Here is a 26,072-nt window from a genome sequence, read left to right as displayed (position 1 = left end):
ACAAGTCAAATAGTTTCTTCCTGTAGATACTTGTGGTGTCCTCAGCTGTTGCAATGCAACTGGAACCCTGAATTCAGATCTTGGCAGGTAAGAGAATGATTTTTCAGCAACATTTAGTAAGTTAAAATTTAAGTAGCAAATCAATTTTGTCACTACTTTAACAGTGATAGCATTTATCTTTAAACAGATTCCTATACTATAGGCCAATTCCTTTTTTTTGCACCCTTAAAAGTTTACTCATTTGCTACCAAGATTGCCCATGCCATTCAACAGGTTATATTACAAACCATCCAAGTGAAGTAGTCATGGACGCGGCTGATCTAAAGAGGGAAAGAGCTTTTGCCTGTATACCTAGTCCAGTGGAGTCTGAGGGAGCCAGCTTCACAGAGATGATGTGACGTCTCTACCACATGATTTTTGCACCTGAACACCACATGAGAGCAAATTTTGTAAAAAATGGTTTATCAGTTCCATTTTTGTATAAAACACACGGGAGAAACCTAGCCAATCAACACACGAATTGCTGCCACATGACAAGATACTTTTTGTCAAACTTTGAATCTAAAGAACATACAAATGTTTTCTCATGTCTACAGTCAATTGTCTATGCTCTTCCATTTAACTATTTCTTAAAAAATTCCACATATCCCCATATTTCTTCTGTCCCAGTTACAGTACAATGACAGAGAGGAAGAGGGTTGGTTAAAACTCCTCTCTATGCAGTTTTCTGCTGTCCCTTCTTTCCAATCAGAGACTTATGGATGTGAGGAATTACACCTGCAAAGAGAACAATGGATTAGAATAGTGGTGCACAAGACATTTTTCAACAGAGTAAGTTCTGTTAGTTCAAAGGTTTGTTCATTGCCTGAATAGCTATAAAGCTTTCAGTGTTCTGTTCTCTAAGTTTTCACCTTTTCTTGTTCAACTATCCTAGAACTCCCCGATAATAATGCATGTTCTCCAGTTGTAATTTCATCCCACCCCAATGGATCCCACCTTATCATTTCAATCATAAGTTTGTTGATCCAACAGCCCATTTCTAAGCTGTAAAGCTAAAATGGAAGTTGTAAGGGTACATAAAACAGACATAATTAAGTTGCCCTATACTTACTCCTAAGGTTGATTACGGCGATGTCTGCAGGTAGAGCAGGGTGTAGAGCACAGACACTGCATGCTCAGCTAGCACAGGCATAATGGCAGTGTAGATAGGGAGGCACTGCTTAGGCAAGTGGAGTACAGATATGCCAGAACCTAAGAGTATGTACCCAACACGGCTCTCTACATGCCCAAGTAGTGCCTCCCACATCTACACTGCTATTTTTCTGCAGCATACTGTCCTGCTGCCAGAGCCTTTCCCCATCGCAGTGAAAAGTTAAGGTAGCAAGGAAAGGCTCTGGCAGCTCACCAAGCAGAGCCTTTTACTGCTGTGGGTAGTTACAAGGGGCAGAGTGGACGCAGCCTGCTTTTCACTGCAGCACGTAGCTACATGTACCCTGCATGCCACCTGGCATATCCCAATATTCCACTTATCTCAATGGAACATCCACAAAGGAAAGCACAAAAGCATGGATGCAGCAACAGAAGAGTTAAGTAGAACCATTCATTTGAGTCTCTCAAATTACTGCAGGCTATTTTGTACAGTATAGAATTACAATGAACTCAACATCGTTATTACATGATATATGAAGAGCACGTCTGTGAAGCTTAGTCCTCTTCCTATCTAAACTACCTCATACAGCCCAGTTCTATCTGTAAGGAAAGTTCCAGTAAAGAAGTAAGGGTTATAAAGAGGGAGGGTGGACAGAGAAGCTGCAATCCTAGGATCTTTAATAAAAGTGAAACAAATCCAGATTTCCCTCAATTTACAGTTACTTTAAATTTAATGCTCATGGAAGGTGCTGAGTGGATTATCCACAGAGTATGCATTACAAGGAGAAGAGTAATTCAGTGGCCCATCCAGTCCTCTTTCTCTGAGGCTTCCAAATTTCAATTGCTATGATGTTTGAGATGGAAACAGATACAAATCTGGCCAGAATGTCTGCCATTATTGAGCTATGTGAAGTAGTGTGACAGAAGAAATTAAAGTAATGTTAACTTATTGTTTGTTACCTTCCTTGCAGCTGGCCGTACACTTTTGTATTAACCCAGTTAGTTATGAAGCCCAGCTATACATACCTCCACCAGCAATGGTAGCTTTAATAAGGGAATCCAACTCTTCATCCCCACGAATAGCAAGCTGCAAGTGACGAGGAGTGATACGCTTTACTTTGAGATCCTTGGAGGCATTACCTGCCAACTCCAGCACCTGACAAATTAGGAGGCTATTTTAGTAAGAGTTAGACCTGTTAAAGTTTACAGAAAGGAAAATGTGGTGTCAGCTGGAACATGAAATCATGAACAACTCTCAATTAGGTACCTACATGATGTGCATTACTGCAGTATGCAAGTGCCTCAATATCTAATATATTTATCTTCATAACACCCCTGTGCAGTAGGGCAGTGTTACTATCCTCATTTTACAGACGGGAAAATGAGGCACAGAGACACTAACCAATTTGACCACAGTCACAAAGGGAGTTTGTGGTAGAGCAGGGAATCGAATCCAGGTCTCCCAAGTCCTAAGCTAGCACTGTAGCCACTGGACCTTCCTTCCTCTAACCATTCATTGATTCCAAGGCCAAAAGGGACCAATGTGATTACTTAAAATTTTACACCTTATTTCCAGTCTGAATTTGTCTAGCTTCAACTTCCAGCCATTGGACTGTGTTGTCTGCTAGACTGAGGAGCCCATTATGAAATATTGTTCCCCATGTAGGTACTTACAGGCTGCAATCAATTCAACCCTTAACCTTCTTTGTTAAACTAAATAGTTTGAGCTCGTGTGTGTCACTATAAAGCATGTTTTCTAATCCTTTAATCATTCTCATAGGTCTTATCTGAACCCTCTCTTATTTATCAACATATTCCTGGACACAGTATTCCAGCTGCAGTAGCACCAGTGCCAAGTGTAGAGGTAAAAGAATCTCTACTCCTACTTGAGATTCCCTCGTTTATGGATTGCTTTAGCCCTTTTGGCCACAGCGTTACACTGGAAGCTCATATTCAAGTCCACCGTGACCCCCAAATCTTTTTCCAGTGTCACTGCTTCCCAAGATAGAGTCCCTCCATCTTGCAAATATGGCCTACATTCTTTGTTCATGGGACCCACTCACTGTTAAGTTACAATCAAAAGCCTATTCTGGACAAACAAGGTATACCTAGGATGGCTTGCCTTTAATATAAGTGGCTTTCATCCATTAGTTATAGATTTAAAGGTCCACATCTTTTACCCAGTTAACCAGTGTATTTTTTGCAGCTGACATAGCTTTCGGAGAATCAGATTGATCTGCTTAGTCAGTTTCACTTTTGAGCTCTTGTACAGCATCACAAACAGGGGGATGCAAATTCAAAAATCACAGTGTTGAAATGAAGTTTATTCGGTTTTTACAAAATAAGAAGCTGAAGTTTGTGGGCCTAAACAGATTTTCCAATAGTTTCATCAACTCTTTGCATCTACAGAGTATTGCATTAGCTATCACCCAGCTTAACCAACCGGAGGGAAAAAAAAACCCCAACTATTGTTATTTAGATTTTAATATTGCCATGCTGCTTGGTTTCTACCACATACATTTGGAAGAATATTTTAGAGAGAAACTATTTGCTGCAATTTGTTTAATTTATTAGGATAAATCAAGTTAAACTTTAACAGAGAGGAAAACTGAACGCAATGAAGGTCTAAACCAGGAGTCTCAAACTCAAATGACCACAAGGCCACATGAGGGCTAGTTCATTGGCCCAACGGCCACACCACTGACACCCCCTCCTCGCTGCCCCCACTCCACCCCTTCCATGAGGCCCCGCCTCTTCCCACCCCTACTCTGCCCCCTCCCTGCCTCCAGAGGGTGCATGAGGGGTGTGGCGGGGGCTCAGGGCAGGGAGCTGAGGTGCAGCAGGGGGTTGGGGTGCAGCAGGGGGCTCAGGGCAGGGGTGCAGCAGGGGGATGGGGTGCAGCAGGGGGATCAGGGAATGGGGTTGGGGTGCAGGCAGGGGCCTCAGAGCAGGGAGTTGGGGGGTGGGGTGCAGGATGGTTTCGGGCTCCGGGGTGGCAGCGGCGCACACCGGGGCCAGCCCCGGCTGCCAGCCCCAGCCCTGCTCCGGGAAGTAGCTGGAACCATGTCCCTGCGGCCCCTGGGGGAGGGGGACGCAAGGCTCCGCACGCTGCTTGCCATGCCTCCAGGTACCTCTCCCGAAGCTCCCATTGGCCGCGGTTCCCCATTCCCGGACAATGGGAGCTGTGGGGGGGATGGGGGGGACAGTGCCTGGAAGCCAGGGCAACATATGGACAGAGCCCTCTGCTTCCCCCCGGCCGCAGGGACGTGATGCCAGACGCTTCAAGGAGCGGCGCGGGGCTTGAGGGGGGCAATCCTATGGCTGTAGTTTGCCCACCCCTGGCCTGGAGGTAGGCTGGGCGGGGGAGAGGTGCGGGCCGCAGGAAATAGCCCCGCGGGCCGTGTGTTTGAGACCCCTGGTCTAAATGCTATGTGCTCTGCAAAACAAAAGCTGGGTTAATCATTCCTATCACATTTACAACAAACAGAATTACAAATATCTTTCTTTTGGTATCCAAACAATGCTGCAGTTCGGTGTCAGCAGCTTCCAATACTTACATCCCACTTGTCTTCAACATATTTATTTGGGTAGCTATTCAGAGCTACCAAGAATATACTTAGTTTCTTGTAATATTGGGCAAATTTAATTGCAGACACTTCTCCGATCTTTCTGCCCATCTGACTGGACGTTTGTTCTCCATAGGTTTGGAAACATGAGCATGCAAAATAAGGACTATAGACAAAGACAAAAATATATCCACCTACCTACCTCTATTCTGTTATGTACAATGTGGTTTTGACAGTGGTTACTTCAAAACCTACCTCAGCAGTGAGATACTCAAGAATTGCAGCACTGTACACTGCAGCAGTAGCACCAACTCGCCCATGACTCGTAGTGCGAGTCTTCAAGTGTCTGTGGATACGACCCACTGGGAACTGAAGTAGAAACATTTGTTAGGCACTTGAGATCAAAGTCTATGCTGAAGAACTAAATTCTTGCCTAATGTTGTTTAATGTCTATAATAATCTGGTGTAAGAAATGTAAATGGAGTAAAAACTTACTGAAGTAGAATACTGGATTAACCCCCACAGTGAATACAAATAAATGGCGAGCTTATTTTCAATGGGGCTGGCGAGTTTTACATCTCTAAATTTTCCTCAACAGGGACACCTCTGAAAAGTATGTTAGTTTAAAGTCAGGATTAAGTTACACGGCCTTTACATACTAGTCAGTCAAGTGTCAAATCACATACAGGGTTTGTGTTGTAAGAAGCCAAAATTTTTTAAGAAGCAGAACTGTAGTACTAAAGAGATTACACTGTGTACTGTCAAATCAGCAGAATAATTTACATAAACCATGCGACAGAAGAGTGTTCATTGACTACTGCCTGAACTCACTCTACAACCAAGGAAGTTCCAATACAGAAAGTTACATTTTACAACTAAGTTTTTGGTCACATGGTGGGAGTGAACTTTAAATGGTCCTATGCAGGCATAGGAACTTATTGAATGGGCACAGCAGACTGTTTGGACTTATATATAGTGCTGTGTTTCCAAAGCACTCTGGAAGTATCCAAGTTAATCCCCACAACCCTGAAAGGCTGGTAAGTAACAAACATTAATATGATAGCCAAGAATTGACACAAGTACTATTTGGGGGGCAAATAACACATTCAAGGCTTTTAAAGAAGTTCAATCAATCATTGCATTTAGTTACAAATTGTGATAAATACCAAAAAAATTCAAAGTAATAGGAATTGTAAAATTTAACTCATGTTAGAGGGTCAGAGTAGCAGGAAAAAGCATGTCTGTAGGAGCCAGAAGAAACCTTAGCATTTGATTTTGTAGTTATAAGTAGTCATGCAAAATTTCGCAATAAAGCTAGAAGTGCATTTCCATTTTCCTTCCACCTCCCCTCCCCCAAACCTGCTCCACAAAAGTGAAAGTTTTACTTAACAAGATTAATTATTGCATTCAAATTGTAAACACTAAAGCAATACACGATTTAGCACCACTTTACCTGCAGTCCTGCTCTTTGTGAGCGAGAAACTGCCTTCGCCTTGGCCTTTCCACTGTCCTTTCCAGCCTTGCCACCAGCCTGAATAAGAGAGCAATATTAAGAATTAAGAAAGCAAGCCCATGCACAGAGAAGAAAAATCTGCACTGCTTCACCTTACCTTACCACCACACTTAAGAATCCCGAAGTCTTACTTCTTCTGCTCAAACTTGGAAAATTTATCCCAAAAAAGAATAAGGAACATCTCTCAGTGGTTTAAGCATTGGCCTGCTAAACCCAGGGTTGTGAGTTCAATCCTTGAGGGGGCCATTTAGGGATCTGGGACAAAAATCTGTCTAGGGACTGGTCCTGCTTTGAGCAGGGGGTTGGACTAGATGACCTCCTGAGGTCCCTTCCAACCCTGATATTCTAGGATTCTTTAAAACAAGTCACTTTTGTATACAACAGTTGGATATACGTCTCGAGAGAAACTCCCAAATATACTTCACTGCAAACTTTCCTCAAGCATCAAGAGTTCTCTATATTAAAATACATGAGCATGAAGTCTTGACTATTTAGTTGCACCTAACTTTTCAGGTCTGCAGCTGCTTAAAAATGTTTACATAAGAAGCTGTAACCAAACCCACCAAATACATATATTCCTTTTACGCCAGTTTTCTTGAGATCTCATGACTGCTTCATGCTAGAGCCAGAAAAAATTGAGAACACAGCCATGCTTTTCAAAAGTCAGTACTTGTGCTGATATAACAATTTGTTAGCAGACCAGAATCTTAAGCAATTCTATTCTATTTCAGTTGTAATTTTCCACAATTAATTTTCATGAATTAGCTGATCACCTAATGGATATTCTTACCTGAACTATTTTATTCATCTGAATAGGTGAATTTATCTGACAATCCCAAGAAATCTAGACACTAACCCCACCCCCGCCGGTTTTTGTTATACCAAACTGCAAGGCTCACCATGCAATTATGTTGATAAATTACCTAAAGCATAGAAGCTGGGGAGAGGGTGAAAATTCATAGATTCCAAGGCCACAAGGGACCACTGTGATCATTTAGTCTGAGCTCCTATTAACAGGTTGTAGAACTTCCTCAAAAATTCCTAAAGCATAGAGACACTCCATGGGTTATGCAAACCCGACTTATGGAAATCCAGACTTATGGAAAAAGTTCCGTAAGCTCCCCCCCCCAAACTGTCGGAGATACATTCCCGACTTATGCAAAATTCAACTTACGCAAGGCATTCCAAAAACAGAATGCTTGCATAAGTTGGGGAGCTTCTGCATCTTAATTTAAAAATAGTTTGTGATGGACAATCCATCACGACCCTTGATAAGTTGTTCCAATGATTAACTGCGCTAAGTTAAAAATTTATGCCTTATTTCCAATCTGTATTTGTCTAGCTTCAACTTCCAGCCATTGGATCATGTTAGATCTTTCTCTGCTACACTGAAGAGCCTGTTATCAAATATTTGTTTCCCATGTAGGTACTTACAGACTAATCAAGTCACACCTTAACCTTCTCTTTGTAAACTAAGTAGATTGAGCTCCTTGAGTCTATCACTATGAAGAAGGATTAAAGGATTAGAAAACATTCTCATGGCTCTTCTCTGACCACTCTCCAATTTATCTCCTTGAATTGTGCACATCAAAGCTGAATAAAGTATACCATCAGTATAACCTCTCTACTCCTACTTGAGATTCCCCGGATTAGCCTTTTTGGTCACAGCATAGGACTGGAAGTGGATTATCCACCACAAACCCTAAATCTTTTTCACAGATACTACTGCCTATGGTAGAGTCCCCCTACTTAAAAGTATGGCCTATATCTTTTGTTCCCAGATGTATACATTTACATTTAGATATTAAAACACCCATTGTTTGCTTGTGCCCATCTTACAGAATTGTCTGGATCACTTGGTATCTTCATTGTTTACCACTCTCCCAAACTGTGTCATCTGAAAGCTTTATCAGGGATGATGATTTTTTGTTTTCTTCCATGTCATTAATAAAAAAACGTTAATAGCATAGGGCCAAGAACTGATACCTGCAGGATCCTACTAGAACAGTGATTCTCAAACTTTTGTACTGGTGACCCCTTTCACATAGAAAGTCTCTGAGTGCAACCCCCTTATAAATTAAGAACACCTTTAAATATATTTAACACCATTATAAATGCTGGAGGCAAAGCGGGGTTTGGGGTGGAGGATGACAGCTCGCGACCCCCCCCCAGTTTGAGAACCCCTGCACTAGAAACACACCCGTTCAGTGATGAATACCCATTTGAGAGAAGGTGCATCTCCCACCCCTGCACACACATGTGGCCAGATGTTAACCTTTGGTCCTGTCAACACTGGTTCTCCACTTGTGAGGTAACTCCCTTCTCTTCATGTGTCACTATATAATGCCTGCATCTGTAATTTTCACTCCATGCATCTGAAGAAGTGAGGTTTTTTTACCCACAAAAGTTTATGCCCAAATAAATCTGGTAGTCTTTAAGATGCCACCGGACTCCTTGTTCTTTTTAGCAGAGTCATCCAACCCCATTAAAATAATGCTTTCTTCTGCCAATGCTGTGAACTAGATTTACTTGTAGTGAGGATGCAGTGCGGCCTACTGGATAGAGAACTGGACTGGGACTCCAGACAGGAGACAAGGTTCTATTTCTGCTCTGCCACTGGCCTAGTGGGTGACTATGGGCAAGTCACTTCACCTCTGTGCCTGAGTTTCGCCATCTGTAAAATGGAGATGATCTGTACCTCTTTTATAAAGTGCTTTGAGATCGACTGATAAAGATAATGTATTATTGTGCTGAAAGAGTAGTTTTGATATTTCTGGATCTTTTGGAAAGCAATGAACATGCAGCTTTCAATTCACCTCCTATTTCCCTACTCCTCAATTAAGCCAGTTTTCAAAACAGGAACATTGTTTCCACTTAAAGAAAAATATCTACCTCCACACTAAGGAAACCCACTACCTAACCATCTTTAGCTTTCAACAGCAGCTAAGATAAATGAAGGCATTAAAACAATGTATATCCTCAAATTTAGTGTAATCCTCCCAAAAACAGACTTGCCTATTAGTGTAAAGTGTCATCCCATCAACTTGCACATGCCTGGCAGACTGCCTGATAACTGTCTAAAATTTCAGCCACTTCTTTTGCTCCCAACACTGAATTACGAAATACAATAGTACTTATTACCTGCCAGGGAAAACTACTGTCTTGACATAGTCCCACCTCTCTCAGACCCAATTATGAGGTATGGGGTGCAACATTTCCTTCCTTTTAATATATTTGGGCAGTTTAGCAATTTATTTCAATGAGACATCACTAACCCGAAATCTAAGCAAGCTGTAAGTATTTGAACCCTATATCTGCCACAACTTTCCTTGCCAATTTACATTAAAAAAAATAAAAATCATTATTTCCCTTACTGTTCAGTCTTCACAAAGTGTTGTCAAATGCATACAAGTAAATAGATGGAAAAAAGGGTCTCTTTCCCTTGCGTGTCCTCACCCACTCCGTTTTTCAGCTACAATCTCCAATACTACTTGTAACATTAGTAGGTAAAAAGATTTCAAACAGAAGTATGATTTTTAAGTTGAGTCCCTTTAAAACTAGTCCGCCTACTTTTATTTCCTTATAAAATGCTTGATACATTTTTATTTCCTGTTGCCACCCAACAGTTCCATTATTTTTCAGAAGGTGGAAACATTTAAAAAATGCAGGGCAGGGTTTGTGCATAATAAACTACTTGCACAGCTGCAGTTTAGAAGACTATATCAGCTTTATCTACTCAAGATGGGGGAAGGGGGAAAAAAGAATCACACAGATGACTTTGTATATTGATGTATTAATCCTCAAGTCCCAATTGCTACTATCAGAAAAATGAGTAACAGAACAGAAAGTTCTTTCAAAGAGATTTATAGGAAAGGTACAAGTGAATTTGCTATTTGGGACTACTGATTGCAAGGATTACCCTTCGACACCCTAACATAGTAAAGTCAGGGTTAGGGAAACTGGGGAATCCCCCTAAACCAGGCTTTTAATAGAAACACCCCTGAAACTTTACCAAGCAATGAATACCACTGCCCCATAATTAGTGTAATTTCCCTTTGATCTCATCTCTTCATATACATACACATTAGATGTGTCATTACATATATAAAAAATCTGAACTCTCCTTTTCTGTGAGCTGCACAACATTTTGGGGCTATTAAGAAATGAACAAGGAGGGGATTTACAAGTTTCCCCACAAACTCCTAAAGAAAACTAAATTAAGACTTCCACACACATGGACTCAAGTGACAATGGAAGTAATTGTGGAGTCAGTTAATAACTGAAGATAGGACTGGATAGAATGTTTCCTGACTAGGAATTGCTAAGGACCAACCAGCCAAAAACAAAACCATTCAGAAATATTAAGTTCCGCTAAAACTGGGAAGATTGCAGCTGGCCCAGAGTTTCCATTGGCACTGTACCATATTACCACAGTGGGGAAACAGCTTCACAATGAATTAAAGAAGAGAACAGGGACATTATGAAACATATTATTGTAGTGGGGGTAATAGTAGCTATCTGAAAGTGGCACTCAGGTAAGAGCACCCTCCACTTCACAGTATGGCTTGAAGGTTCTGATTAGGCTACTTCTCAAAGAGGATTAAGGAATACAGATGGAGTTAAAAAACTGGATGACATTTTCCATTCAACATTCCACATCCACAGAGGGAAAGAGAACTCCCTGACCAAGAGAGAGCTTAAAGTTTAAAAAGCTAATGTCTATATTAAAGGGTCATTACCAACTTGAAATCTAGCCTATTTAAGAAATTGTTAGAAGCCCCCCCCACTAATTTTTGATACTTAAAAATATTTCACACACACACAGTAACAGGAAAGACAAAAAACCCTACATAAACAAGGGAAAAGGAAACAAAGGAAAATAGTAAAAGTGACTAGAGCACAACTCAGACAAATGTGGTGGTGGTTGTTTTTTTTTTTAAACTGATGTTATCTGGGTACTTATATGGCCCAATTATCTCTGTAAGCCTCACAACTGTTAATGTATTTATGAGGTAGCGAAGTACTATTCTCCCCATTTTACAGATTGGGAATAATGGCACAGAGAGATTAAGTGACTGTCAGAGTTCACACAGGAAGCCTCTGGTAAAGCTGGGAACTGAAGCATGGTCTCCAGAGACCTAAACTAGTGTCCTAACTAGTGGGCTAATCCGTCTCTACCCTTAAAGAATTGTATCCTGCTCAAGCAGAGATCTCTTGGAGACAAAACAATCAACACAACAATGGCTTACATTAAACATGCATACTATTTTAGTGATTAACATGTGAAAAGCACCACTGTTTAAGCAAGTGCAAAGTCTTCACACCTGTGTATAGTAATTTGGTAGTTTAACATTTAAATACTGTACCTGCTCCAGCTGTTACAGTGTTACTCCAGTTAAGCTAGTTTAAAGACTGAAAAGGTTAAGAAGAGAAGCTGTTTTTGGAAACTCATATTTGAGCCACTGTTGCCACACACATGCATTGTATGTTAGGCCAGGTCTATGCTACCAGCGCTTTGGTGATATAGCTATACCATCAAAGCACTCCTAACATGTATGATGCTTAAGAACATAAGACTGACTATTCTTGGTCAGACCAATGGTCCATCAAGCCCGGTATCCAGTCTTCCGACAGTGCTCGGTGCCAGTGCTTCAGAGGACAATTATCGAGTAATCCATCCTGTCATCCACTCCCAGCTTCTGGCCATCACTGGTTTAGAGACACACGGAGCATGGGGTTGCGTCCTATCTTGGCTAATAGTCACTGATGGACCTACCCTCCTTGAAATTATCTAATTCTTTTTTGAACCCAAGTTATATTTCGGTCTTCAAAACATCCTCTGGCAAAGAGTTCCACAAATTGTGCATTGTGTGAAGTACTTCCTTATGTTTGTTGTAAACCTGTTGCCTATTAATTTCATTGGATGACACCTGGTTCTGTGTTATGTGAAGGGGTAAATAACACTTCCCTATTCACTTTCTCTACACCATTCATGATTTTATAGACCTCTATTGTATCCCCCTCCCACCTTAGTTGTTTCTTTTCTAAGCTGAACAGTCCCAGTTTTTCTTAACTCTCCTGGTATGGATGCTGTTCCATACCCCTAATTATTTTTGTTGACCTTCTCTGTATCTTTTCCAATTCTAATACAACTTTTTTGAGATGAGGGCCCAGATATGCATACAGTATTCAAGTATGAATGGACCATGGATTTATTTGGTGGCATTATATTTCTCTATCCCTTTCCTAATGGTTGCTAATATTGTTAGCTTTTTTGACTGCCACTGCACACTGAGCAGGTGTTTTCAGAGGACTATCCACGATGGGTCCAAGATCTCTTTCTTGAATGGTAACAGCTAATTTAGACCCCATCACTTTGTATGTACAGTCAGGATGTTTTCCAATGTACATCATTTTGCATTTATCAACATAAAAATGTCATTGCCATTTTGTTTCCTAGTCACCCAGTTTTGTGAGATCCTTTTGTAAGTCTCTGCAGTCAGCTTTGGACATAACTATCTTGAGTGATTTTGTATCATCTGCAAGCTTTTCCAACCCCTTTTTTCAGATAACGTATGAATAAGCACAACAGCATTTGTCCCAGTACAGATCTTGGGGAGACCCTGCTATTTACCTCTCCACTGTGAAAAGAGACCATTTATTCCTATCCTTTGTTTTAACCAGATCCATGAAAGGACCTTCCCTCTTAGCCCATGACTGCTTACTTTGTTTAAGAGCCTTTGGTGAGAGACCTTATCAAAGGCTTTCTGAAAGTCCAAGTACACTATATCTGTTGGATCACTCACATCCATATACTTGCTGACAGCCTCAAACAATTGTAATCGATTAGTGAGGTATGATTTCCCTTGACAAAAGCCATGTTGACTCTTCCCCAACATACCATGTTCATCTATGTGTCTGATCATTCCATTCTTTAATACAGTTCAGCCAATTAGCCTGGTACTGAAGTTAGGCTTACCGGCCTGTAATTGTCAGGACTGCCTCTGGAGCCTCTTTAAAAAAGAAAAATCAGCATTACAGTAGCTATCCTCCAGTCTCCTGGTACAGAGGCTGATTTAAGCCATAAGTTACACAACACAAGTAGTAGTCCTGCAATTTTATATCGAAGTCTTTCAGAACTCTTAGGGTGAATATCATCTAATCCTGGTGACATATTATTGTTTATCAATTTCTTCCAAAACTTCTTCTACTGACAGTTCAGTCTGGGACATTTCCTCAGAACTGTCACCTAAAAAGAATGGCTCAGATGTGGGAAACTCCCAAACATCCTCTGTTGTGAAGCCCGGTCCAAACAATTTATTTAGCTTCTCCACAACGGCCTTGTCTTCCTTGAGTGCTCCTTCAGCTTATACTGGAAAGACTGCTTTTGCCTGTACAACTTATTCCAGGCCCCACCCACAAGAACAAAATAAATTATATCAGCAAAGGTGTAATTTTGCCAGCACACTATGTCAGTGAGAGATCACAACCCTTCATACCCCTGACCAACATAGCTGTGCCAACAAGTGTGTATAGTCCTGACCTATTTTACTATAGAAGAGGACAAATGTATATAAAAATCAGTAAGGTTTTCAGAGGGTCACTGCTCTCTAATCCTGACCACTAGTCATTCTTCTGGCAAAGAATGATTAAATGAGGCTTTGTTCCAAAACAGTCAGTTCTATCCCTTAAAGAAAAAGGCCACTGATTATAAATTGTCTAAGTTAGCTGTCCAAATGACAACATTTTCAAAACAGTTTACCTGTCACAGATTTGGCATTTACATGCCTGTGAAGGGGGCTGTTTTTGGTTCAATATCAAGTAGTACTGAGTCAGCTTTACCATTAGAAATCAAAATTTCAAAGTTTGTTGTAAGACTTCTTAGTTAATCGTTTGAAACCAATTTCTGCTGCTTTCTAGTAGAAAAGTTCAACCTTTATCCTAGTTTTCATAAAATTGTCAAGATGGCAGGTTCTTGTCTGCTCATTAGTGTGAACTTATAGCGGGGCAGTTACCCCGCTCCAGAGAGAAAAGGCTAGGTTGACTGGGGAAGCAGCCGCCACAGCTGGGCCCACGCCCCAATCAGGCCGCTCCTGGCCCTGTTATAAGGGTTCAGGGATAAGCTGGGTCAGTCTCTCTAGCTGTGGAGAGGAAAGGGTACCTGGAGTGGAGCAGGGCTGGGGAAAGGCCAGAGGAGCTGGGGCACTCCAGCCTGTCAACTCCCTGGGCTGAGGCCTTGGTAAAGGCCTATGCAGGTATTTGGACTGGGAGGTGCAACCCAGAGATAGGCAGAGGGTCCACCTTCTTTGCCAATGATGAGTGGACATGACAGACTGCAGTTTGCCCCAGTGAGTGGGGGGCTAGGTGATGACTAGCAGTAGCCACTGAGGGAAGGTGGGTGAGAGGGTTGGGGGTTCCCCTGGGAGGGGAGACCTAGAGTGTGGTGGGGTACTGCTGAGGCAGCACCCCAAGGTAAAGGGCACAGGGGTCCAGGAGGGGCACGGAGGGCCAGTGGCAGGCGAGACACTAGCCAGTAGGAGTTGCTGCTCCCATGAGTCTCACTTTGCTACAGTACTATATTTGACGGGTGAAGCCAACTTGTCAAAAAAATCCACTAGGTCATTCTGAATACATCCCCTGCCATCTGACATTGTTTAGGGCCATGGTCTCCAAACTTTTTGATCGTGCACCCCATCAGTAAAAAAAATTTGAGCATGCACCCCCTGCTATGCCGCAGGGCTGGCTCTACCATTGCCATCCCAAGTGCGCAAAAAAAAAAGCGGTCGGACTCCCACCCGAACTGCTGAGCGCACAAAAAAAAAAAACTTGCCCAAACTGTCACGCACCGCAAAGGATCCTCTTGTGCACCCCACTTCAGAGATAACTGGTTTAGGACACAAATAAGACTCCACCACCCATTTATCCTGGGCTACACTTTGCATGACCACTATGTTAAGTCCCATAAGTCTTCCCTCTCTGGTAGCATCCAGAGGGATTATTTCAGTCGGCTCCTTTAGCTACAAGATTTATCCTACTCACCATAGGTGCTCAAATGGCACACTCGATTCGGAATGGACATGAGAGGGTTGAAACTTTGCATAAGTTAAAGACATACAATAGCTTTGAGGAATAAGACTAAGATATAATACTTCTACTCAGGTCTTGCAGTTTCTGAGCAGAACAATAATTTGTCTAAAAAGTCTCTTGCTTCATCAGTGAAGCTGCATTTAAGGAACCCAACCAAGGGACAAGCAAACTGTGTCTGCTCTGCTGGGTCTCCGAGTGCCAATGCACAGCAGGGATTCAGGAGCATAGCTGACAGTTCCATCTCTATATTTAGTGGCAGAGAGTATGTAATAACTATAGAGCTGTTCTATCAGGATGAGTACATCACCTGGTTGCTGAGGTTGTTCATGAGGATTTGAATCTTAGGCAGTTAAGTCATACCTCCATCACTCACAGTTGCCTGCAGAATCAAGGTAACTACAACATTGGTCCAAGTTTTCTTCACGATCATAGTGAGACTTTAGATTTCAAAAAAAGTAATTTCTACAGAAGCATCATTTCTCTCAAAGGAAATCTCACAGATAAGCAATTGCTTGAGCAGGACTTGGCCTACCTTAGTAATTTACACTTTATAATTAAAACAGTTCTTTATACTGGCATTTTCCTTTAGTATAGGTTACAAGCCAAGCTTGCTGTTACCATACCCACAGCCCAGGAGCAATGACTTGGAAAGTAACCTGGGTACTAAGCATAAGTGACTATTACTACCATTAGGCTAATTTAAAGTACTTAGATGGTGGAATTCAAGAGGACTAATGATATTTTCCTATTCAGGAGAGTGAAAAGACTCTTTTGGATTTAGAAATTTACATTTTTCTTGCAATGTTAATAGTTGTAATATGTTTTATTGTTTAAATTAAACATCTCCTGTGCAGGATCACTGTTCAGCACAACTCTGGAAATGTTTGCTGACTGAAGCTGATGTTTCAGCAGAGAGAACAGTGTGGTGTTGTGTCCCCTCTCTTTCTCCCCCCTCCCTACCCCCTTCAGCTCAAGAAAGTTTGGTTTAAAAGAATTTTCAACTATTATGTGTTGTCTTAGTAGATTCCACATTTTACCTGCACAGCCATATTCTAGCATTTAAAGGGAGGGGGAGGGGGGAGAGAAAAAAAAGCAATCAAACTTTAGCCCTAATCTTATGACAACTATTTTAAGTCTCAGAGCGAGTCATTTGAGTGTTTTGTTTCTGCTTTTATACATTTTGAAGAAGTGGAAGAGTCTCAGTACTAAGTGTTGTTTTCTTAAGCAATAAATCTAGATGTTCAGTCTTTTCTAACCACCATTCTAAACTTCCTTTTGTTATTTAGGCACTGCCGTGGGTGAAGTTTGATGTGCAATAAATATTTGTGTCTTGTGACACTATGGGGCTCTCTTACCCTATTGATGATATGGATTAAGTCCAAGATAAAAGACTAGGCAAATAAATATCACAACTTCTGGAAAGATTCACTGGTTCCCAGAGATCAGTGGCCACCCCAAGGAAAGAAGCATTTAAGTCAGGTAAATCCCTGTATTCTATTTATCATCACGATTATGCTACTAGAAGATATTCCGAGAATATGCTGCTACATTTAACTTGATGTTGTGTTGATAATATTGCTTCTTTATGATATAGTAGCAGTGCTTCACTTAATTTGAGACAGCATTTAATAATACAGTTTTGTTAATCATTTGCCAAGAACTAGGAGATGAGCTTATCATAGACAGTTATTCAAGGATAATTTCTTAAATCTTGCAAAGCACTCCTACTTTAACCCTTACAATTACATCCCTTTGCTTTGGGTCAGGAAAGGCCATATGCACAAAAGGGAAAATGCCCATAAAATATAGCCTGTAGAGAGCTCCTTGTGACTATTTTGATTGATGATTAAATCTGCAATGAATTAAAAAATGAATTTTCAGTTCTCAAGACAGAAGCAAATATGGATACGTGCATTTTTTTATTTAAATAAGTCTATACAAGCTAGGTGCAGTTCTCGAGCTTCTGCAAATTTCCAATGTGATCTTGTTCAAAGTTTGGGTATTCCTGCCATAAGTGTGCAAAACCCTGTATAAGCATTAATGTTAATACTCCCGTGAGGCTGGAAATACTATCCCCATTTTATGGATGTAGTTTCTGTGAGTTTGAAATTCAAGGTCACAAGTTCTCAACAGAATAGCCTTCCCTCACCATCCTGCACTCATTCCTCCAGATTCTGTACTACTCAATGGGGTTACAGCTGTCTTTAAGAGCCCTCACTGAACTGTAATTTGACAGTGAGAAGAGTCTCAGTGGAGTACAGAGTAGATCTTAACTCATGTGTAGAGATTAAACTTGAATACTGTGGTCTAATAACTTTGAGCAATGACATCCTGCTTGTGCTATCCATTAAGTGGAAACACGGTCCCTGACCCATGGGTTTTACTACCTTAGACAAAAATAACTGGACTTTTCTAGCATTACCTACTCCTGTAAAGGGAGACAATTCTTAACTGCAGAAGACACCTCCAAGAACCTCAACCCAGAAAAAGTTTCAGAGAAGTTACCTTAAGACTATTTACAACCAAACTATTTACTACCCCAGCCACCTGTGGTAGAAAACAAACTTTTTGAAAAACCATAACATGTATATGAGACTCAAGTAAACTTTTTTAATGCAGTCACCCTCTTGAGTTGACTCCGCTCTCTGATCAGGCTTCCAGATGTGCAATTATTCATTCGCCTTTACATACACTGCGCAGCCCCAGCTTTCAAAGGGAGCAGACATCGCTACTCTCTCAGGGGGGACAGGATGATACAAAAATAAGCTTGGCCGAAGGTTCTTGTCTACCTTGAACTCCCTGCGTCTCACCTGCAGTTTTGAAAATCTTCAGATTACTTCCTACAGCCCCCTTACAGCAGGGAGGGGGCAGCTACCACTTTACCAGCGGGGAAGCAGCGCGGTCACAGCGGGTCACCGGCGAGCTTAGGCCCGGCACCTCCCCGCCCGGCCCCCGCCCGCTGAAGCGGCGGGAACGCGAGTGCCGGCTGCAGGGGCTCGAGGGGGGCCAGCGGCACCGAGGGTGACGCAGCCCGCCGCGCGGTCTGACAGCCGAGGGCAGAGCCGCTGCCTGGGGAGTCCCGGGCCGGCGCCAGGAGCGCGCTCGTCCCCCGCCGGCCGGACTCTCACCCGCCCGCCGCAGGCAGCGCCCGGCCCAGCTGCTTTGGAGACGCTTCCGCGGGACGCGGGCCCCACTCGCCCGCTTAGGAGTCCCGGGGCGATCGCGGGCCGAGGCACCCGGGGTGGCTCGGCTGCCCCGCTCCCCACTGCGGGCAGGGGCCCCGCGCGGCCCCGCCACGGGAACTAGGGCAGGGGCGCCCCCCGCCTGCGGGACCCGGGGCGCCAGGTGCCCGCTCTCAGCGCTGCCGCTTGGGCAGAGGGCGCAGGCACCCGGCGCTTCCCGCCAACAGGAGCCCGGCCGGGTCGGCCGCCGGCCCCGTCCCTCGCGCCCCTCACCATGGTTCCGCCGCTGCCGTGTGAGGTCCGGTCCCGATTCCGCCGCGCTAGAGCCGCCTCAGGAGCCGCGAGACAATAAACCGCCTGAGCGCGAGGAGGGAGCCTGGCCTGCCGCGGCCGCTCCAAGCCAATCAGGCCGCCCCATGCTAGTTTGAACCTCCCGCCCCGACCAATCCCGCCATCGCTTCTTGCCTCCTCGGCTGGCTGGCCCCGCCCCGCAGCCCGTTTAACGGCTGTTTTTCCTTTGCACACGGCACGCAGGGGCGAGGGAAGTGCGGCCGAGGGGGCTCGGCGTGGGAGGGAGGAATGGGAGAATGACGTGGCCACTGGCCAATAGTAGCAGCAAAACCGTCCTCGGAAGGCGGGGCTACACGAATGATTGCTCTCACCGCCAATGGAAAGAACAGAAAGTTTCCCGCCCATTCTCTCCCCTTCCCCCCACTTGTTTGTTTGCGCTCAGAAAAAATGGAGACGGGGGTTCCGGGCCGAGTCGCTTCTGCGGCTGCCCACGTAGGGGAGCACCAGTGCACCCCCCCCCATATACACCCCTGCTTCCCGCAACGGGGACCGAACCCCCATCTTCTTCCTCCGCTGCCTCGTGTTGGGGCAACCCCAAGGCCCCCATCTACACCCCTCCCCCATTCAGGGGGGCATGCACCCATCCCCCAGATACACCCGCAGCTGCCCCACAGTCTGCATGGTGGGGAACTTGCAGCCTCAGTGGGTGTGACCTTCCTCCCCCATACAGAGGCCCCACCCCCCCGGATATATGCCCTACCCACCTCCATACAGAGGCCCCACACCTATCACCTCATGTATGCGGCAGCCCCCAAGTTACCGTCCCATCTTCACAGGTGGGTGTCCCACCCCGACACAGTTATTACATACTTGCATTACCTGAGCACTCAGAGGCCTCTCTCAGGTGCAGAGCCCACAGTGCTGGGCACTGTACGTGTCTGAAGAAGACACACCTAGTCCATGCCCTCACCCCTCCTTCCCACAGTGGGGACTGAACCCCCATCGTTTCTCTCTGCTGCCATGGGATGGGGCACCCCCCATCTTCTCCACCTCTCTCAGATGCTGGGTCCATAGTGTTGGGCACTGTATGTGTCCAAAGAAGACACACCTTGTCTATGCCCTCACTGAGCTTCTCGGGAAAGACAAGTGCCATATGAAGGGTGGGGGCAGAGCAATACAATGACATTTGCACATTTCTGTTTACTATTATTATTTACATTATGGTAACACCATCTAGAGGCCTCAGCTGGAATCAGGCCCCCACTATGCCAAGTGCTGTACAAACATGGTAAGAGACAGTTTCTAACCTAGGGAGCTGACAATAAATAAATAAGACTGGATGGGAGGAGAGGGGACTTGTCCAAGATCAATGGTCAAGTCAGGAGTAGAACATGGATCTCCTAGTATCTAGTTTGTTGCTCTGCTTACTGGATCACACTGTTGCCAAGTTTCTTTTTATTAGATGTGCCACCCTCACCCAGAAGGGGGCTCCCATCTTTTAGTATGTATCCTCTCCCCTAATATGACCCACTCTTGATGGAGGGTGCCCAAACTCACACAAAGGTAGGTCTGCCCAATATGTGTTCCTCCATCACACACATAAATGGAATAGGATTGCCAACCTTCTAATTGCACAAAACCGAACACCTTAGGTCTGCCCCTTCCCCGAGGCCCTGCCGTCTGCTCACTTCTCCCCCACCCTCACTCACTTTCACTGGGCTGGGGCAGGGGGTTGGGGTTGGGATGCAGGAGCAGGTGAGGGCTCTAACTGGGGGTGTGGGCTCTGGGTGGGGCTAGAAATTAGGGGTTCAGGGTGTGGGAGGGGGCTCTGGGCTGGGGCAGCGGGTTGGGGTGCAGGAGGGAGTGAGGGCTACGGCTGGGGGTGTGGGCTCGGTGGGGCTGGGGATGAGCGGTTTGGGGTGCAGGAGGGGGCTTGGGGTTTCGGCACAGACTTACCTCTGATGGCTCCCAGTCAACGGCGCAGCAGGGCTAAGGCAGGCTCTCTGCCTGTCCTGGCTCCGCACTGCACCCTGGAAGCGGCCAGCAGGTCCGGCTCCTAGGTGGGGCGGCCACAGCCAATGGGAGTGTGGAGCCAGTGTTTGGGGCAGGGGCAGCACGTGGAGCCCCATGACCCCCACCTAGGAGCTGGACTAGTCTGCCTTAGCTCCTCACCACCGCCGACCAGACGTTTAACTGTCTGGTCGGTGGTGCTGCCCGGAGCTGCCAGGGTTCCTTTTTGACCGGGTGTTCGGGTTGAAAATTGGACACCTGGTCACCTTAAATTGGAAGGCTTACTACTATGTGCCTCTTCCCTGAACCCCACTGTGACGGGGGTCCCCGGGGTGAAACCTGGACTGTGGGACTGCTGTGCCCTCCAAATCCACCAGCCTGGGCTGTCCCTCACACTGTGATGCTGATGTCAAGCTACAACCTCTGATAGGCACTGCACTTACCATCCACAGGCAGGGCCACACCCAACTGAGTTACATGAATGGTCTCCCAGCCACTCACAAACCATCAATAAAGAGGCTTCAGCCTCATGCAGTGTTTTTTACCCCTGACCAACAAAAGTGCTAGTGTAGACAAACCTCTGCAAAGAGATTATAGGTCCAAGTGTGCAATGTTCCAATTTGCCTGACCCATAGGGGTCTGTTACGAAGTCCCACCTAACTTGGATACGCAAGTGCAACCCACAAAGGCTAAAGTCCTACTGCAAAGTGATCTGCCCTGGAAGATGTAGTCTACATAGTCTAGTCCTTGGCAAGCTTGTCTGAGCGGTGTGTAACACCTGGAGCTGTTAATGCCAAGGGTGACCCTTGTGAGAACAGGTGATGGGACTTTCTCAGCAAATGGCCCAACTTCGCTATTACAAGAAATCAGCATGACTGCAAATCTCACCCCTTTCAGAACAAAATGTAAGGCAGGATTTTCCTCACAATAATAAATTCCTATCTGCGCTGTGCACCCTCTCCTCCGATCTGGGGAAGATAGAACCAAAGGTCATGTAGTAAATTCACTTCTGCCATGATGTCCACAATGTACCCAGCGGACAACAGCTAGAGGTGTTGAGCCACCATGACTGTTTTGCTGTGCTGAGGTAAGGTTGTGGTACCATTACTTTGCCCATCAAGCTCTCCCCACCACTTTGTTTTCTTTGTCCACCTGCTATGTTCTATTGCAACCTAGCTTGTAAGCTTGCTGGGGCAGGGAATAAGTATCTGTACAATGACTAGCTCAATGGAACATTGGTCACTGACTGGGATCTTTAGGCATTAACTATTATTAGTGTTAAGATGATAACTGCATGTAATTCTATGTGGCTCTTGGGTATAATGGAGGTAGACGTGGTATATGGCAAATGCTAAAACTCCATGAGCCAAACCACACTGATCATAAGGAGTGCTGCATGTTGGGGCTCGTAGCACTAGGGCCACGCCTTCAGTACTAGCAATGAGGGTGGCTAGCAGTATGTAGGTGTGGTTCTGGTTCCGGTTCCCCCACCTCTGTCCTGCAGGCTCTAGGAAAGTTGCCAATGCAGCACCTTGGCTGGGCAAAGTTTAGAATTGCACTTGTGCTAACAGGCCACGCCTAATTTATATCGACTGGAGCAAATTACAGCCACCCCCTTTGTAACTGGGGCTTGGCGGAGGGAAGAATTTGTTTTTAACTTCTGTTGATGAGAACCTTTTATATGAGAACACCTTTCCAGCTGGCACCTCAGTAAGTAAGGGTTCAAGTGTGTACTTTCCCCACCTTTGTGGATGTTGGCCAGGATTCCCATGTGGTATCAGATCAGTCCAGCCACTGAAATACACTAGAATGTGTGGAAAGATAGTATTTTTTTTAAAAAAAAAAAAAGCTCTAGTCAGTTGCAAACAAAAACCCCACACAACTGACCCCAGGGCCTAACTTCCCATTTTGCCTCTCTTACGGGGCCTTTTTGTGTGGAAGAGTGGCATTCTCAGGCTCTCAGGCCTGTCACAAAAGTGTCAGGTTTTTTTGGCAGCACTGCAGTCTTAAAAGTGACATAAAGTGGGTCAGGAATGGAGAGGTAGATTCGATCCAGACAAATCGCAAATAATCATGGACGTTAGGACTGGGAAAGGTCTATTAAATCATCTAGTCCGTCACCCTGCAAATGCAGCATCGGTCCCAAAACTTTTAGTGTTTTATCCATGCTTGTTTTAGAACTGGCAGGCAATTGGATTTCCACCACATCCCTACGGAGCAATTATTCCATAGCCAATGATAGGAAAGTTTCCTGATAGTTTCCTGATAGTTCAGCCTAAGGTTTATGTTTCTTGACTGCATCACACTAAAGAACTCTACTCCTTCCTGGATATTTGCACCTGGCAAATTATTGCAACCTCCTCTGCCCATGAATACATTCAGGTTGGAAATGAGAAGAAGGTTTCTAACCAGCGGAGGAGGGAAGTTCAGATACAGCCTCCCAATAAAAGTAATGGAGGCCAGCAACCTAACTAATTTGAAGAGGGAGCTTGATAAATGTATGAATGGGATTATATGACAGGGTTGCCTCCCTCACTCTTTGTTGTCATTACTCATTAAGTTATGTCTTCTCCATTCTGCTGTTTGTTAAGTCCCATCCCCAATAATGTACTGTCTAATTATAACCTATCATTAGTTTGTGTGTGTAAAGTCAAACATTCCAAAATTAGGACGTGCCAGAGCTAAGGTTGCCTGTGAAACCTTCATTTGCACCCCCCCATGTACCCTGCATTCTGATCGTCTTTAATTATATGATCAAACACTTGTTCTTTCACAGACCTTCACTTTATTCAGTGCACAAGACAGACGGTGCTCACTGAATGAGCAGATAGATCATATTTTGTTTTGTTCAATATGTTTCCATTGGCCTTATTTGATGCAGACAATTCACGCCCTGCTCTGAACACAGAATTATTAATTTCCTCCTGGGCATTTCTGCGGTGCTTGTCACTATACTATCTGAGAGCTTTACAAACATTAATTCATTCATTTGTACAATGCCCCGAGAGGTGAGGGGTGGTATTATCACCATTTTAAACACGGAGAATGGAGGCAGAGAGTGATAGAGGTCACAAGTATCCACTAATTTAGGGTGCCCAATCTTAGATGCCGGAGTTTTCAGACTATGTAGCTTTTTATAGCACTTGATATGCTCAGAGGACAGCTCCCAGAGACTCCAGTTGTAGTGTGAATGCTCAACACTTCTGCTAATCAGACCCCAGGGTCTCAAGTTGAGTGCCTAGAAATTAGGTATACAATTAGGGACCATATGTGAAAAGTCTGGTTTATATGACTTGCCCAGCATCACATAGGAATGCTGTGGCAGAGGCAGGGATAGAAGCCAGTTCTCTAGGGTGGCATGAGACCATCCTTTCTCTTCTTGCAACCCCCTGCCTCATTTACTACACACTTCCCACCTCAATGTCCTCTTCCAGTTGCCTTATTTTTACCCTATGACCCTCACTGCCATCCCTATGTTTTCATTTGTTGTCCCCTGCAATTACTTCTCTGGGGTCCATTGGCCCCTTCCCCTCAGTGAGCTTAGTTCCCACCACCTCCCAGGCTCATATATAGGTACACAATTTCCACCTCCTGCAACAAACAAGGCAGGGGGACCTAGAGATAACAGCCTCTTCACTACACAGCCTTGATTCATTGCTGGAACACAATCCATCCTGTGCAGAGTACAAGGCAGGGGTCCTCTGGAAAAAGTAGTGGGTGGTCAGGTGACCTAAAGCATATACATAAGGGAGCTGAATGATGTTGCACTGGCAACCTTAATTCTGGCATCTCCTAGTTTTTGAATGCTTGAGTTTGTAACCTTAACGGCCCTTTAAACCAGTTTTTAGTGGCTAAGTCCCTATGTTGCTGCAAATACCAGCACAAAAACCAAACTGAGACCCCCATGGATCATCAGCAGGGTTGGAGCCTTTAGATCCACAGCACAGACCTCTGCCACTTGAAGTAAGGGAATAACTGACAGCTGTAATGTGAGTTGTCTTCCCCTCTGTGGAGGAGCCACTGATTAGAGGGAGCAAGACACACACCTTGCCTGTGAGTTTCCCAGGTATTTGCTAACAGCAGAGGAATGTTCAGACTCATGGGTTCTACAAGGGAGTTTCTCCAGGAGCCACAGACCTTTCAGGGGGAGGGATAGCTCAGTGGTTTGAGCCTTGGCCTGCTAAACCCAGTGTTGTGAGTTCAATCCTTGAGGGGGGCATTTAGGGATCTGGGGCAAAACTCTGTCTGGGGCTTAGTCCCCCTTTGAGCAGGGGGTTGGACTAGATACCTCCTGAGATCCCTTCTAACCCTGACATTCTGTTCCTTTCACCCATGCCTGACCTCTTTGCACCTGCCCTATTGTCAGTTGCTGTAGGTCTCAAACCCAGGCCTGGAGGTTGCTGCATAAGAACCTTAACCACTATGCCACCATACAGTAAGGCCAAACTAGGAAACTGCAGTGAGATTATTGGACTAGCAACAGACTTTTGACTGGCCAGCTCAGCATAAAGCTTCCTGTTCCTACCACACCCTTTGTCTGAGCACCTAGTTGCTAGCCCTGCTGTGCTGACCAGACCCCAGAGAGCAAGTTCCTGCCACCTGGCCTGGTTCCTGGTCCTGTTTCCACACCTTGTTCTTGGTTCCTGCTTTCTCATCCCAGACCCCTTCCTCACCCAGGCCCTCTTGTCCTCTGTCCATCCAATCTCAGTCTCAGGGGCGGCTCTAGCAATTTCGCCGCCCCAAGCAGGGCGGCACGCCGCGGGGGGCGCTCTGCTGGTCGCCGGTCCCGTGGCTCCAGTGGACCTCCTGCAGACGTGCCTGCAGAGGGTCCGCTGGTCCCGCAGCTCCGGTGGACCTCCCGCAGGCACACCTGCGGATGCTCCACCGAAGCTGTGGGACCAGCGGACCCTCCACAGGCACGCCTGAGGGAGGTCCACTGGAGCCACCTGCCGCCTTCCCGGCGACTGGCAGAGCGCCCCCTGCGGCATGCTGCCCCAAGCACGCGCTTGGCATGCTGGGGCCTGGAGCCGCCCCTGCTCAGTCTTCACCCATTCCAGGCTCCCAGTCCTAGTTTCCTTGCCCAGTTAGTCTCAGTCCCTGCTCCACACCAGCGCCAGTCTCTTCCCACCCCGGCAAGGCTTATTGTCCCAATCTGTTCCCTCTCTTGCCCTCTCCCAGTTTGGTTCTTGTCCTGAGGCTGCTGCTCTTTCTTCTGGCTGCCTGGACACCAGTAGGAGGGGCACAGAGAGCATAGGATAGACAGTCTCCCTGCTT

The 26,072-nt window shown here is 45.1% G+C and overlaps 1 protein-coding gene across 1 annotated transcript; it reads right to left on the bottom strand.

Moving 5' to 3' along the window:
• Nucleotides 1–445: 445 nt before the first annotated feature.
• LOC123364290 (histone H2A.V) lies at nt 446–19,114 on the bottom strand. Its single transcript, XM_045006287.1, has 5 exons — nt 18,771–19,114; nt 6,169–6,246; nt 4,971–5,084; nt 2,176–2,305; nt 446–777 (listed from the first exon to the last, which is right to left on the bottom strand). The coding sequence occupies exons 1-5, from the start codon at nt 18,771–18,773 to the stop codon at nt 716–718; spliced, it is 387 nt and encodes a 128-aa protein (XP_044862222.1). The 5' UTR covers nt 18,774–19,114; the 3' UTR covers nt 446–715.
• Nucleotides 19,115–26,072: the final 6,958 nt, after the last annotated feature.

The sequence above is a fragment of the Mauremys mutica genome, chromosome 2, assembly GCF_020497125.1.
Source record: "Mauremys mutica isolate MM-2020 ecotype Southern chromosome 2, ASM2049712v1, whole genome shotgun sequence".
NCBI classification, from domain to species: Eukaryota; Metazoa; Chordata; order Testudines; family Geoemydidae; genus Mauremys; species Mauremys mutica.
The sequence above is the reverse complement of the archived record's forward strand: the minus strand, read 5'-3'. Positions and strand labels throughout refer to the sequence as shown.